Below are 14820 nucleotides of genomic sequence, written 5' to 3' on the forward strand. Positions count from 1 at the left end.
GTCCTGTGTAATAATATACTGAGATAAATTATGTGGAGACCGTAAGAGGCAATATATTTAGTGCATTAAAATAAAGAACCTATTATAAACCTAGGGATTATCCTAACTGAGTTTCAGGGAGAACCTTTGTGAGAGCTATTTCAGAAACTTCCTACTTTTAAAAAGAAGGGCTACTGTTTAATACTGTTTAATAATACTGTTTAATGGTTAAAATACTATTATAAGGTATTTTTCATTAAAGCTATGACATATATGCTTCTATGTTGAATCGGAAATTTGCCTTTTATTTTTAAAGAAGATATTTCTCTGCAACTTGTAGTGCCTCATCGCTTTTTAAAGCTGTTGTAGAATAGAGACTTCAATAGCTGTGTTATTGCAAGTTTATTGGAAAGTGTGAGAACTGACAGGAGATCTACTGGGAATGATTTTAAGGGTGAAAGTCTGCTTTGTTATACTGCAATTCAGGTCAAAGATAATGATAATCGGGAAAAATAATTGATACGTTAAGTGATAGGTAAAAGGTGGTAGTCTGGGGTTTTAACGACATTGTGATTTAATGACAATATAATTTTCAGGGGGCTGAAGAACCTGGTTGGCTGTCTTTTGCATTAAAATGGAGAAGCTTTAACGAAGTGCCTAAACACAGCCATGAGCTACCATTTCAAACTAGTTGTATCTGAGTTCCCTTCCTGAGGGTGGGGGGTACGATGCAGGACACTGAGAAGGCCCCTACCCTTCCAGTGTCCCTGGGGTGGGCACGCCAGGCTACCCGAGGGCATCTCTGATATTAGCAGAGGACTCTATTTGGGTTCCAGAATCTCTGTGTTCAGCATTCCAGCATTTCAGCAGCAAAGTAAAAGATAGAAGGAGCTTTTTAGTTTAATATGGAAAAGAAATACACTGTGAGAAAAATCATACAGGCTTCCCCCCTCCTGTATTTCTTAAGTTAAAGCTTTAATGTTCATCAGGATCACAACTGAATGTGCATATTTATAATCACAGATTGTGACAATACTGTCAAGTCTGATGTAGAATTTTAATTTTGCAAATGATAGCTGTTATGCAACATAGGCCAATGCAATTTTATTTGTAAACACAAAAATCCAGTCACTGTTTCAAAAACATATTTAGCTTGCAACTCAAAGGGGAATTCTTAACTCTAGAAATGGTTCTACTATGGTAGGCAAAAAAATGTGTAAATTATTTAACACGTCTTCCTTAAATAGGAGATCACTTCAAAAGTCTACAAATGACAACCTGGAGATAAAAGGTTAAATGGGATTTAAAATAACTGAAAGTCTAGGATTGTAACAGTTACAGCAGATCACCACTGGAATTTTTAAATACAATTTATCCAAAGCTTTTCTGTGTAATGTCTGCATCTTTGCTTTTTCCTTATTTGCTCCCTTTCAACCTTTCCTGTAATACTGACTTGGGTTTATCTTTTCTCCCTTTAGAGAGTTTTGAGGTGACAGTCACCAAAGAAGGTGATAAAGGGTTCTTTCTATCCCTTTTATGAATATTAACCCACTAACTTTGGTTATGAAATGGGGAATCAGCACTTAAACAGAAGATCCTGTCATGTTCTTTTGTCCCATTTATTCTCCCAGTTTTTTTCTATTTTAAAATATATTGATAAAAAAATTTATGTAACCAAACCCTTGGTTAGAAATATCTGTAAATCAGACATCCATTTGAACCATTTGGTATTGTTTTAGATTGCCTGGACATTGTATAATATTTTGGGAAAACTAGCATTTTCTGATATTTTCACTGATAGCTTACTTCTCTTGGGCATTTTACATTTTTCATATGCTTTGTAAAGTAATAATTAATTTCCAAAGCATTATAGCACCTTCTCTATAGTATGCTTGCTTGAGTATGTACTTGAGTACATTATTTTACTTGGGTACGTTATTATATTGAGTACATTGTATTGCTTAAAATCTGAATCATAAAAACATACTTTTAAAATAGACTATGTCTACAGTAGGAGCACATTCTTGGTACCATGGTGCCATTGCAGCTATAATAGCAAAGCGTGTTTTATGCTGGTACAAGAAAACCATATTCAAAGCAAAATAAGTTACAAAGGTAAAAACAGCGTAGCTGATCAAACAGAGTTTATTGCATGGCTTTTGTTAGCACAGCTAGGTCAGCAAGGGCTCGCTCCTCATTACAAGCTGGCAGATTGAGCTAGCTTTGCCAGCAAGATGGCTTGTAATGTAGTCTTGGCCTTAGATGCATTTTCAAATGATGTTCTAGACAATTCTCATTCAAGTTTGTTAGAATGAAGAGCTTGAATAGAAAGAAAGCCTAATAAATCATTCCATGTGAGAGCTTCCTTGACTAATACATTTGGGCTGTATTATTAGATAGCTGTTGAAATGGATGCCTGAGAAGTTGGTATTTCTACCATTCTCATTTAGGAGTTTATTTTGATTCCCTAATTTTAGCCAGGTACATTGCACAGGAAGACTTTGTTCTTTGATCTGTTGACAGAATTTCTGTAATTATGGTGCTGAACCGGTACTTGAAGCTTTTTCATCTCTTGACTTGTAACTGTGCGTTTTAACCTTTTGCTCTGGTCAAAATAAACAAGCTGCCCAGCTATTCCCAGTAGCTTGGCATAGAAGATATTACCAGTGGCCTTGGCTGTATGCTCTCATAAGATCTACTCTTACCCTAGAGTTACCTCAAGTACTCCTGTGAAATGCCTGTCTACATTTCTCTTTCGTATTCCTGCATGAATGGATGCAAAGTAAACAAGTTGCTTGGAAGGCAGACGTATGCTTCTTTTTACTAAAGTTCCCAGAACTCGCCCATTTTAAAGCACAATGCTCTTGCTTTGTCCACAGACCCTCACAAACCCTTGGCTGCAAAATATTTGGTCATTTGTTAAAGAAAAAAAAATAGTAGTTTTGACCAATTCTAACCTCTGTTACTTTGAATCTCTAGGTGAGATTTGTGGATTTAAAATTCATGGGCAAAATGTCCCCTTTGAAGCAGTGGTAGTGGATAAATCCACTGGTGAGGGAATAATACGCTCTAAAGAAAAGCTTGACTGTGAACTGCAGAAGGACTACACGTTCACCATACAGGCCTATGACTGTGGAAAGGGACCAGATGGAGCAAATGCAAAAAAATCCCACAAGTAAGTCCGTTTGTGCTTGGCTGAGGGGAAGTTTGCTTTCAAGTGGTCTCTTGCACATTGCGATTTATGGTCTGCATGTGTAGAGGGAATGTGAACCAAGTGACTTTCATGTTATGGTAATATAAATAGTAGCAAAATTGAAACGAGCTGTTTTGATATCTCTTTAGCTATATTCTAGATGTTACTACTATTTCCTGTTGTCTCGGAATTTACATTAGAAAATTTAAATTTTCTAGACAGAGCCAGAAAAACTGCTGAAGTAGTTTATGGCTTGAGTTGCTAAAGGTTTTGCTTGGTCTATTAAACTTAGAAATTGCTTGGAATTCAGTTTCTAATATCTAGAAACTGACTCAGGAAGTCATTGTCTTAAGCATGACAAAATGGTAAAGAATAAAGGTTTCATGTCATTTCTGGGCAACTTCACCTAAATAAATAAATAAATAAACAAGATCAATAGCATAAGATTCCTCCCTGCCTAGATTAAAGAATGAGAACAAAGCTAACTTCAACTAATCTGTGTCTAGAAGGAAAACCACAATGTAGAATGTTTGCTAGAAAATCCATGTGAGAAGGAACTGTACAACACCCTGGTGGAAACATCTGCAGTGCATGTGAAGGTTACTGTTTGTGTTAGGCAAAGAGCGACCTAAGATGAGGATTAGGCTAGTAGCATCATCTTGGTGACTAGTATTAATTGTTACTCTACTAGCTGTATACCTTAAATAGGCAGCAGAACCAAAAATAAATCTGAATGGCTTCATCTGTAAAAGAGCTTTTTTAAAAAAATTCTTTGCCTGAATGGGAGTTCTGCAATACAAAGAAAACTCACTTTTTTGTCCTATTCCCAGAGCAACGGTCCACATTCAGGTGAATGATGTCAATGAGTATGCTCCTGTGTTCAAAGAGAAGTCCTACAAGGCCACAGTTATTGAGGGGAAGAGGTATGACAACATCCTGAAAGTGGAAGCAGTGGATGCAGATTGTTCACCTCAGTTCAGCCAGATCTGCAGCTATGAAATTGTTACTCCGGATGTTCCTTTTGCTATTGATAAAGACGGTAAGACTAGTGTGGGAGACACGGTGGGAAACACTGTAGTTTACTCCTTAAGAATAGTGTTTCAAAATGGTCAGCATAAAACCAAAATAACCCTGCTATAACCATTTTATAGAGTATAATTGAATGGACATTTTTTTTTTTTTAGCAATTTAAATTTATAATGAGAAGTTATCTTTGAGTGCCAATATGTGTGCTCTCCAATAATGTAAAGAGTAGTGATTTACTGCATGTTCTTTGTTTCTTGTAAAATACTTCTCAAAGAAAATATGGTAGCTGTGTTACGATCTAAGTTAGCTCTTAATTATTTTTTCTTCTGCTATGGTTGTTCTTTCCTATATTAGGATTCATTTTGCTAATCAGCTTTCAAAAATGGGATTCTGTGTGTGCTTTTTATATTAGAGATGCATTTTATTTGGCTGTGGAAAGTAACTCTGCTGTGGATATTGGGTTTTAAGTGTAGTGATTTGTACATGCCATTTCCTTTGGCCTCTGATCTTTGGACCTTTGAAAAGCTATAGGCTATTTTCAGGGGCCCAAAGAAGCTGCTTTAGTTTGATTCAGGGAAGGGAGGGTCCATACTGCTAATGGAAGACTTTCAGGGATCATTAAAATTTAAGAAAGATGAAGACCCCTTGAGCATGTCAAAGAAATTATTTGCTGCTTGCCACCTGTGAGCAGTTTCAGTAACACAGCATATTTTGTAGAGACTGGTAAGACTCTGTTCTGTGTATTTGGGCTAATCATCTGGATTTACAATTTTTGAAAGAATCTGGGTTTGGTGCCTAGCATTCAAAAGTCAAGTAATGAAGGCACTTGCTAATTCAGGTCTTTATGAAAGTACATGTATGAAATACGTACATTATACCTCTGTGCATTTAATGCAGCAGTGAGCTTGAGAAATTAACAGATATTCGTGGTTGATTATCACTGTATTTTTCAGGTTATATAAAAAACACAGAGAAATTAAACTATGGGAAAGAGCATCAGTATAAACTGACAGTTACTGCATATGACTGTGGGAAGAAGAGAGCTGCTGAGGATGTGTTGGTTAAAATTAGCATTAAGCCTACGTGTAAGCCTGGCTGGCAAGGTTAGTTGGATCTTTTACCATCTCCTTTTAGCAGATGTCAATTCCTTACTTAAACACAAGAGATTTTTAATTATTTTTTTCTTCCTTTGGATAAATGTGCAGGTTGGAGCAAAAGAATAGAATATGAGCCTGGAACTGGTTCTCTAGCTCTGTTCCCTGGTATGCATTTGGAGACCTGTGATGAGCCAGTAACCTCCGTTCAAGCAACGGTTGAGCTGGAAACCAGCCATATTGGTAAAGGCTGTGACAGAGATACCTACTCTGAGAAATCCATTCACAAACTCTGTGGTAAGAATGCTTTGTTAGAATAAAGTGATGTCTCTTATTCATCTTTTGGAGCATATTACATCACAGCACAAATCAGTGGGTGGTCACCATTTTCATTTGCATAATTTTTTGCCCAACTTTTTGCCTATCAAACAATATAAAGCATGAAATCAGTTGAGAGTAATGTTTTAAGGTAATTCTCAACTGCAGTGAAGAAGGGTGTTACATATGCAGACGAGCATAGCCTCTCTTTTTCCATAGGCATGAATGATGAGAGGGATGTCAGAAACCCGTGGTGAAAAATTAGATGAAAAATGCAAGAAAATGTGTTTGAGGGAAAACATCACTTAAATAAATTTAAGCTATGTCTAAATGGCATCTTGACATCCATGTATGTTGCAGTTAAAGGGATAAAGAAATGTTTCTGAAGGGCAAAATGGAGGAACTGAGATTACAGTCCAAATCATCACTGATGGGCAATATCTTCATCTTCAGTTAAAGTTAAGTGTGAATTTAGTGCAGACCTAGAGGCCTCGGGGAATTGCTAAGTTATTCCCACAGTTATATCACTTTGATAGTCATATTTTAGAGTTGAAAGTGGGGAAAAAGCGGCAAGCTGAGCTACTGCTCAGTGTGTCATTACTTCTGGCTATGATATCTTAGTGATCTGTGAGAGAATGTTTGGGTTCTGAATGAGAGTCTTATGGAGCCCTCTTCAACTGGATGGATATGGGCCTTACGACTAGTATGGACCTGAGAGACAAGTGCCTTTAATATAGTGGTTCCCCAGATGGAAGCAGAACAAAGCTCTACATCTGCAGAGCAATAAACAAAATATTTTCAATTATCTATCAAGAGGTTAATTTATGGAAGACATTGTCATCTTAGGTGTGTCTAATGCCAACATATTCAAAAGTATGGTTACCTAATGCATGATGGTAGGGCATAATCCTGGCAGATAGTAGGGAAAAATTTTAAAAAGGGAAGAAAAAAAAAAAGGATTTGAAACCAGCTGTAATCATTTTAGTTTCTGCCTTTTTAATTTGAGCATTTTTATTGTAGGTGCTTCTTCTGGAACAGCTGAGCTACTTCCTCCTCCAAGTAATGCTGCTAACTGGACAATAGGACTTCCTACAGATAATGGGCATGACAGTGACCAGGTCTTTGAATTTAATGGAACACAAGCTGTGAAGATTCCAGATGGTGTTGTCACAGTCAATCTGAAAGAGCCCTTCATGATTTCAGTATGGATGCGGCATGGGCCTGGAACCAAAGAGAAAGAGACAATCCTGTGCAATTCAGACAAGACAGGTTTGTCATTCAAATATAAGCAATTATCAAATATGAACAGACACATTGTTGTTCTTGGTCCTGCCCCCCACCCCACACACACTTTTTTAATACATTCTAGCAGCCTGATACCTTAAGTCTTTTCTCTAGGTTAGGACTTTCTTGCAAGTGAAAGGAAATGAGCTGTAAAAGACACTTTTTTGTGCTTACATATAGAGATGTGCCCTTTAATTGTTTAGTTCACATTAGGCAGACGTGCTGTTTTAACTCTGTTTCAATATACGTTATATATTTCTTTTCATTGTAGTAAATGCAATCTGGTAATGCAATCTGTATTGTGTAACTCAGAAAAAACAGTCTTATTCTTGATACTGCCTAAAGTCATGCGTCAGGTTTAATGATTTTGCTACTAGGTATTTTTTTCCCTAGGAGGAAATAGTTTCTCTCCAATGATAAATTTTTTCTTATCCTGTGAGTGGCTTCAGTCTGTGTGAATGCTGTAGACAATCAGCATTCACAATCAGCATCCTCAAAATTCATTCTGAAGATGGTGTTGATAATAATAATAAAAAAAAATCTGATTACCCTCTTCCCATAATTACTGTCTGATGGAGTAGAATTTTTGTCTTTGTCGTCTGGAGAAGTCGCTTTGCTCCATGTATTAGAAAGATATTTTGGCTAAAACACAGTTAGCTTTTTCAAAGGAAACCGGGCTGAATAAAGACAAAATACAATAGCTCTCATCTTTAGTTCAATTAGATTTGATTTAAAAGTAAGGAGGACTTAATACTATCCATAACACTGTAAAAGCATTTCTTTGAAAGGGGAGACGTGGCTATCATTTCTCATGCATTAGTTCTCAGAAAAGGAACAAATATCCACCTCTTTTTCCTACCCTCACCAATTCCTGTTACTCAAAACCCAAATTTTGAATTAATGGAAGTGAACTGGAGGAAAGAAAAGATAGTAGATTTCACTTTCTGAGTCTTAAGTCCTAGTCCTGGGTTCAGCTTGGATTTGGAGACTGTTGGTCGCGCTGTTATCAGTATTACGCTTAGGCTGTTCAAGAATGTTTGTTCAACCCACTTCTGCGAACATTTCCCATTCCTCTTCACATACCTGATCTTCTACATTTGTTTTTTCCTATTATTAAGCTGTGTATTTACCTAGGGAATTTCACAGCACCAGAAGTGTATTTTGTGCAGTTCTTAAGTTTTACAGAAAAAAATAATATGAATTAAAACCTCTCATGCAGATATGAACCGGCACCACTATGCTCTCTATCTACACAACTGCCGACTTGTTTTCCTATTTCGCCAAGATCCTTCAGAGGGAAAAACATATAAACCTGCTGAATTTCATTGGAAACTAAACCAAGTAAGTTTGGAAAAACAGTTGGTAGTTTGTTAGAATACAGTAAGGACCATAGAAGCCTAAACTCTCTGATAATATACTTATTAATAATATTTTTGTACCTCCAGACTTACGATGCCATGTTTTATAGAAAGCAACAGTATTTACTTTTTTTGTGATAAATTGCCAGAGATATATCCAGAAATCCTTAGTAGTCTTGAATTGAACTGTAATCAGCTTGCACCATGAATAATTCTGTCATGGAGAGCTCTGTTATATTGAAAATGGCCATTTTTTGCTGTAGCTCGTTTCTCTCAGCAAAGATGGATCATTTGTCAAGTAGTGTTGCATAATAATAGTATCCAAATGTGATCTGTGGTTACACACATGCATTTGCTGATTTGAATGTAACCTGGTATCATTTAGATCTTAAAAAATTAAAGGAGCAGATATACATGCAACTTCCTGTATTGGCAATAGAAGAAAAGAAACAACTTATGGTCTTTAAATGAGTAAACGTGTTTAACAGTTGCCTTGCTTCTTTCAGATGTGTTCCATATGTGTGAAACACAAAACATATTTATACGAGCTTATAATTTGTATATACGTGTGCATGTATATATACACAAAATGTGTATCATATGTTTATTTGATTGCAGATTTTTAAACAATTAAAAGAGAACTTAAACTTTCTTTATTCAGGTGTGTGACAAGGAGTGGCATCATTATGTCCTCAATGTTGAATTTCCAGCCGTAACACTTTATGTAGATGGTGTTTCATATGATCCTTTCCCAGTGACTGAAGATTACCCACTTCACCCTTCAAAGATTGAAACCCAGCTAGTGGTTGGAGCATGCTGGCAAGGTAAATATATACAGTTTTACAGTTCTAATAAATTTTTAAAATGGGATCTTTGTGGTTAGCATATAAGTGCATAGCTAATCTTTCTAGTGTGATGAAAGATAACTTGTTAAATCATTTGCATGTTTTTGCTCCTAGCTAATATTACATTTCTTCTCTTTGTCGTTTTTTTCTTGAGTGTTTTTTTGCTCGTTGGTCACAGGTGTGTATGAAATACCAAGCTACTCGCCAAACAACATTCCATCAAAGTGATTTTTGTGGTAACCATGGGAATATAGACAGCTTATTTTTAACAATACACATAAGAGTACATCTTATGCTATAAGTTAGTATGCAGAACATTAATTTCAAGTAGGCTAAATAGGAAAAGTGTAATTTAGAAAAAGTAAGTATTCTCATAAATGGAAGCATGCCCAACAGAGGATTCAGCTAAGCAAAAGTGATGCTGTTTCTTGGGTATTTCACCATTTGTGCTTATAAAAATAAACATAGAAAGCATCTATATTAAAATATGCACACTATGGCTTAAAATACAATTTTATGCAAGTAAAAGCTGTAAAAGCTGCTTGTACTCTCTAATACTAGGAAGACAGCTCTGTAAAGCTTGAGAAAATGGTGAAAGATCCATGTGAACACTGAGCATTCGAGGTGGTAACGAGGGAGCTCAGTAACAAAGCTCTTAGTTCATAGTCATGAACTGGAATGTTTTGCCCACTGGTTAAATTATGTCTTTGCTGGTGTAAATAACTGATCGTTCTGGTCAGAGAAAGAGCAATGTTAAATCACTCATGTTCTATTGTTGTTCAGAATATAGTCCCAGTCTGCAGTAATGCATAGAAGTAGCTTTTAAGTGAATGATAAATAAAAAGCTTTGTGGTATTTTCATCAAATTAGCAGTCTTCTATCTTACAGTGTCTCTTTTCTCTTTGAGATTTAAGGCTTTGAAATGTGGATGAACATTAAATTATCAAAATATTCTGTCCTTCCAAATTACCAATTTGTGATGAGTTCACTACCTTTCTGTATTAATGCTATTTCAACCCTAAATTCATTCTGCTGTTCCTTCCTTTAAATTTTCTCTATAGTATGTTTTCTGTATAGTTGATCTATTATTCTGTATGTGACTTTCAAGCTATCCATTCTAAGTCAGAAATAAGCTGTAGTGGCTGACTTTCAAGAAATTGCATCTGGGAAACTATTACAGCAAGGTGTATGGATTGTGTTACAGCTTCTGTAAAAGCCATGTCCTGACAAAAGTTTACAAATTCCTGTGCTTCCTTTATCATGCACAATAATTCCTTACAGTGATGGACATTGGCACCGTTATGACAACATGTAACAACGAGAACTTGCGAGAAATTCCACTGACAGCATGACTTTATCTGCTACTGTTTTAGAGTATTAGAACATGGCAAAAATATATGTGCATCAGGGGGAAGTTAGCTTAAGCTTAAGGCCATTGCCTATATCTTACCAATATTTTTAATAAATCAAGCTGCCCTAAGTTATAGATGCAGTTCATCCCTAGGGAGGGAGAAGTTCTATGATTTCAAATATATATTTTAAAAGCATTTCTCCAGAAAGATTAAAAGCTGATGTTTTTTTCTTCAGAAGCTTCCATTTGATAGATTGACTGCTTAATATTTACGGTGCTGTTAATTCTATCTAAAATCTGTATTAGTAATGGCACCTGTTGATCAGTATTTAATACCTTTTAGAGATCTACCGATATAGGTTCGATTGTATTGTATTTTGCATTTTAGTAGTTGAAGAGGAGATTACATTAGTTGGAAGAGAAGATAATAAATATGCCAGCTGATAGATTTACATCTCACTGTTAATCATGGTTTTATGAGATTGGGTATCCATAAATATTATCCAGTGTGACCATTTTTGCTACGGCTTGCATAGGGGACTCCTCAGGGTTGTTTTGTCATGGCTGTTATGTGCTTGTAGCAATACAGTAGTGCTTCTTCCCTCAAATGCAGCCGTTAGTGTTTCAAAGAGCTTGTAATCCCTGAGAAGCTGGTGGAGACTTTCTGGGGGGACGTATTGCTATGTATTTTTTTTTCTTTTTTTCTATGACATAAGAGAGAATTGGCCTATTCTTAACTACTTTGTCCCTTCCCTATTGTCTGTTCTTTGTCTTGCTTTCCTACAGAATATACAGGAAATGAAAATGACAATGAAACTGTGCCCGAGACCTCTGCAGGTTGCTGGAGTTTTTTCCCTACTGTTTTATTTCATTTTTAAGCCAAGGCGTTGCTTCATCTCGCACATAGCATGAAATGCAAGCATTGCATTTGGGCCATTGACCTTCACGTAATCTGCTCCTAGGCTTGATTCTTCATTGTGCTTTTATTTTCAGTGCTTCACCAACTGATTTTTTTTCTGTTGCACTCAAATGCACATCCATGTACAGATTTGCAGCCATTGTGATTGCAGTGAAGTGGTGTAAAATAAGTTGCTAATATAAAATACTAGCTGCAGTTTCTTGGATCCAGTTTTGTTGAACCATAAATGAATGTCGTATAGGTCATACACCTATATCATGGAATTATTGAGGAGATTGTGAGGGACATCTAGAGGTCAGACAGTCCAGCTCCCCAAAGCAAAACCAATTTTAAAGTTTGATGAGGTTGCTCACATATAACTCAAAGACAGGCCTATAATTTACAGTAGATATTCACTTGATCAGAAATTGGTGTAAGGTTCTAATAACAGTGCATTGTTATAAAAGCTTTGGCTCCCAGGTATACATTTTGGTTGATGCTATAGGGTTTTCTTTTTCTTAGACAACCTTAGGGATTATTTGGTGGATTTTAAAGCTTAAGCCAAGGCATTTTAAATTACTGTATATGTCTAAAATGAATATGTTCAAAGTATGTATTCTTTCTGTAGGGTTCAAAAATTTCTAAAATGATCTAGAATGAGTAAGAAGAGATTCTAGTTATACATCATCTTTGAAGCTGGCAAGGATGTAACACAATTCAGGGCTAGAAATTGGAACTGTATACATCTGAACTGCAAATTGAATGATTTCTAACAGGATAAATAACTACTGAAAACTTCTATTGCATTATAAAGGGCATCCCTCAGAATCTTCTGCACAGGCTTATACATCCTTCTAAAAATCTCTTGACTTATAGAAACACACACAGAATTGCAGAATGGTTGAGGTTGGAAGGGAGCTCTAGAGATCATCTAGTCCAACCCCACTGCTGCAGCAGGACACCTAGTGAAGTGAGGAGTTTGAAATTTGAATTTGTGGGTGGTGTTCAGTGAGTCCCATTAATTAGCAAGGTGATGGTAAATATCACATCACCTAAACCTAAGGAGTGCTTAGGATGCATATTGGGTTGGGGTTTGTCCTACCTACCTCAGAGGTCTAAAAAGGAATTTGAACTACTCACTTCAGTCAATTCAGAGGGGAGGACTTAAGCTCTGCTGTCTTGGACATCCATTTCAGGTTGAGCTAAAGCACCTTGTAAGGTGGATTTCTCACCTTCAAGTCTAGAGAGAGCCTAAAATAACTGGTTTAGGTTTAGAGAACTAACATATAGAGGATGGACACTGTCTTCTATCCTGATGGATATTGCTGACTTTATAGAGAACTCGCAAGCAGGTTGGAGATGTTACCCTCAACATGAGGATTCAGGTTGCATAGTTCATCTCACTGGTTCTGTCTTCTATTTCTTAAGAACACCACCTCGCTGTATGGGCAAAAGAAATATTTGTTACAGAAATATTTGCCTCAGTTACACTGTCGAAGATGGCCACACCTTTGCATCTTGATGGCCATGTGCATGGTGAAATGTTCAATTCCTTCTTTGTGCTTGAATGTTATCCCAAGGTTAACATCCAGAATGGATAAAAACTAACTTGCATGTATATATGTTGTGGTACTGCAAGAGGTGTTTTTTTTTTTTCTCAAAAAAAAACGTATAGGTAGCGAATACCTATAAAAGACTTTTTCCCTCCTCCCTTTATGAAGGTGGCGAACTCCACATGGCTCAGTTTTTCCGAGGCAATCTGGCAGGCTTGATGATCCGTTCTGGTAAACTGGAAAACAAGAAGGTGATAGACTGCCTATATACCTGCAAAGAGGGGCTGGATTTACAGAGTGCTGATGGTGTTGGCAAAGGCATAAAGGTAAAACTGCATATGAATAAAAGAAAACATGTATACTGCTTTCCTGATAACAGATACAAGATCAGCTGGCATAACTAGTAGGGGTTTTCCACATAAAATAAGCAAATGTATCTGGGATATTATTTGGGGTATTTTATATAAAAATTCCATGAAAACTAGCAAGTCTTCCTAGTATACATATGGTGTAGTAAACTTGAGGGTCAAAGTAACTGTTTTCTTTAAGCCTTGAAGAGATTATTATTATTATTATTATTTCAAAGCCTGCCTTTTTTACTAGCTGTAAAACGTTGTCTAATAAAAAGCAGAATTTCTTAACAAGCGACTTAATAGAAAGACCTTGACCTGCATGTCTGTTTTAATAGTAAAGTTGTGTGAAGAAAGCTGATTTGCTCTTATGTATTAGCTGTCTGTCTTCCTTATTAGTAGAATCTGTACGTCAGCACTGTGATAAGCACCTAATTTTTTTTTCTTGAAGATTAAAATACTAAATACATTTGACTGGAATAGGGGTGTGAGCAGGGGAGTTAACTATCAGGCCAGTAAATAGCGACCTCATTACTTTGAATACAGATGTGATTATCTCAGCAATCACCAGGCTGAGCAGTGCTGAACTTTTAGTTTTAAATAGTCAGTTATGTTACTTTTGGATATTCTTTCTCTCCCCTATTGTTTCAGATCCATATGAACCCTAGTCAGTCAACACTGACCTTAGAGGGGGATGATATTGACAGAGTTGACAAGGCCATGCAACGCGTTTCCTATTTGAATTCTCGCCAATTCCCAACACCTGGGATCCGGAGACTTAAAATCACCAGCGTTGTCAAGTATGTCCTAATACTGAAATTTATATTTCTAAATTGTGATAGTGGAGTTTGGAAAAATATATGTGTGTATCGGTTGGATCTCGCTGTATGTAACCATCACTATTTTAATATAGCTACACAAATGATTGAAATGTCTCATGTTTTAATTGTGTAATAACCACTTACTCTGCACAATTGTGCCTCCCCTTCAAATAGACTCTTGGAGTGAGCAAAACTGCCTCTGTGTCTTGCAGATGTTTCAATGAAGAGGCATGCATCTCCATCCCTTCTGTGGAGGGGTACGTGATGGTCTTGCAACCAGAGGAACCGAAAATCAGTCTCAGTGGCATCAACCACTTTGCCCGCTCTGCTTCCGAGTTTGAGAGCTCGGAGGGTGTTTCCCTCTTCCCGGAGCTTCGCATAATAAGTACCATTACACGGGAGGTGGAGCCAGAAGGGGATGGAGATGAGGATCCTACAGGTAATATCCTTGTCAGGGTAGGATTGTTGTCTACTCTTACTCCATTCAAGGATCTTCCTTCTCCAAAGAGACATGGATTTCTCTATTGATGCGGAATCTAGTAGGACACTGGAAGGTTTTATCTCTGGTGAGAAGGGGTTGGGCATCTTATGGGCCTAGAAAGATTTTCCTATAAATGGTAGTAAGCTCTGGCAGTTATCTTAGGGTAAATATCCCTTGTTTGTATCTTTTTTTTTTATCATGATTTTCTTGCATACCTGGTCTCTGCTTCAGGCTCAGATCTCAGTATGTGTTCTGAGAGAAAATGTTGT

At 36.8% G+C, this 14820-nt stretch overlaps 1 protein-coding gene across 4 annotated transcripts in view; it reads left to right on the top strand.

The window, feature by feature from the left end:
• The window catches only part of CLSTN1 (calsyntenin 1), a 33878-nt gene that overhangs the window by 13920 nt on the left and 5138 nt on the right, over positions 1-14820 (top strand). The window contains exons 3-14 of one of the 4 annotated variants that reach the window (XM_088536121.1): positions 1458-1487; positions 2959-3154; positions 4003-4211; positions 5152-5301; positions 5404-5589; positions 6631-6879; positions 8114-8235; positions 8914-9076; positions 11235-11285; positions 13068-13225; positions 13901-14049; positions 14283-14509. In XM_088536121.1, the coding sequence (XP_088392247.1) occupies positions 1458-1487; positions 2959-3154; positions 4003-4211; positions 5152-5301; positions 5404-5589; positions 6631-6879; positions 8114-8235; positions 8914-9076; positions 11235-11285; positions 13068-13225; positions 13901-14049; positions 14283-14509 (1890 nt within the window). The remainder of the gene's footprint in view (positions 1-1457; positions 1488-2958; positions 3155-4002; positions 4212-5151; positions 5302-5403; positions 5590-6630; positions 6880-8113; positions 8236-8913; positions 9077-11234; positions 11286-13067; positions 13226-13900; positions 14050-14282; positions 14510-14820) is intronic. The other 3 variants (XM_088536123.1, XM_088536122.1, XM_088536124.1) reach the window with 3 other exon arrangements.

This window comes from Tinamus guttatus, unplaced genomic scaffold (assembly GCF_059628265.1).
Source record: "Tinamus guttatus ecotype Peru unplaced genomic scaffold, ASM5962826v1 Tinamus_guttatus_pri_ptg000652l, whole genome shotgun sequence".
Lineage (NCBI taxonomy): Eukaryota > Metazoa > Chordata > Aves > Tinamiformes > Tinamidae > Tinamus > Tinamus guttatus.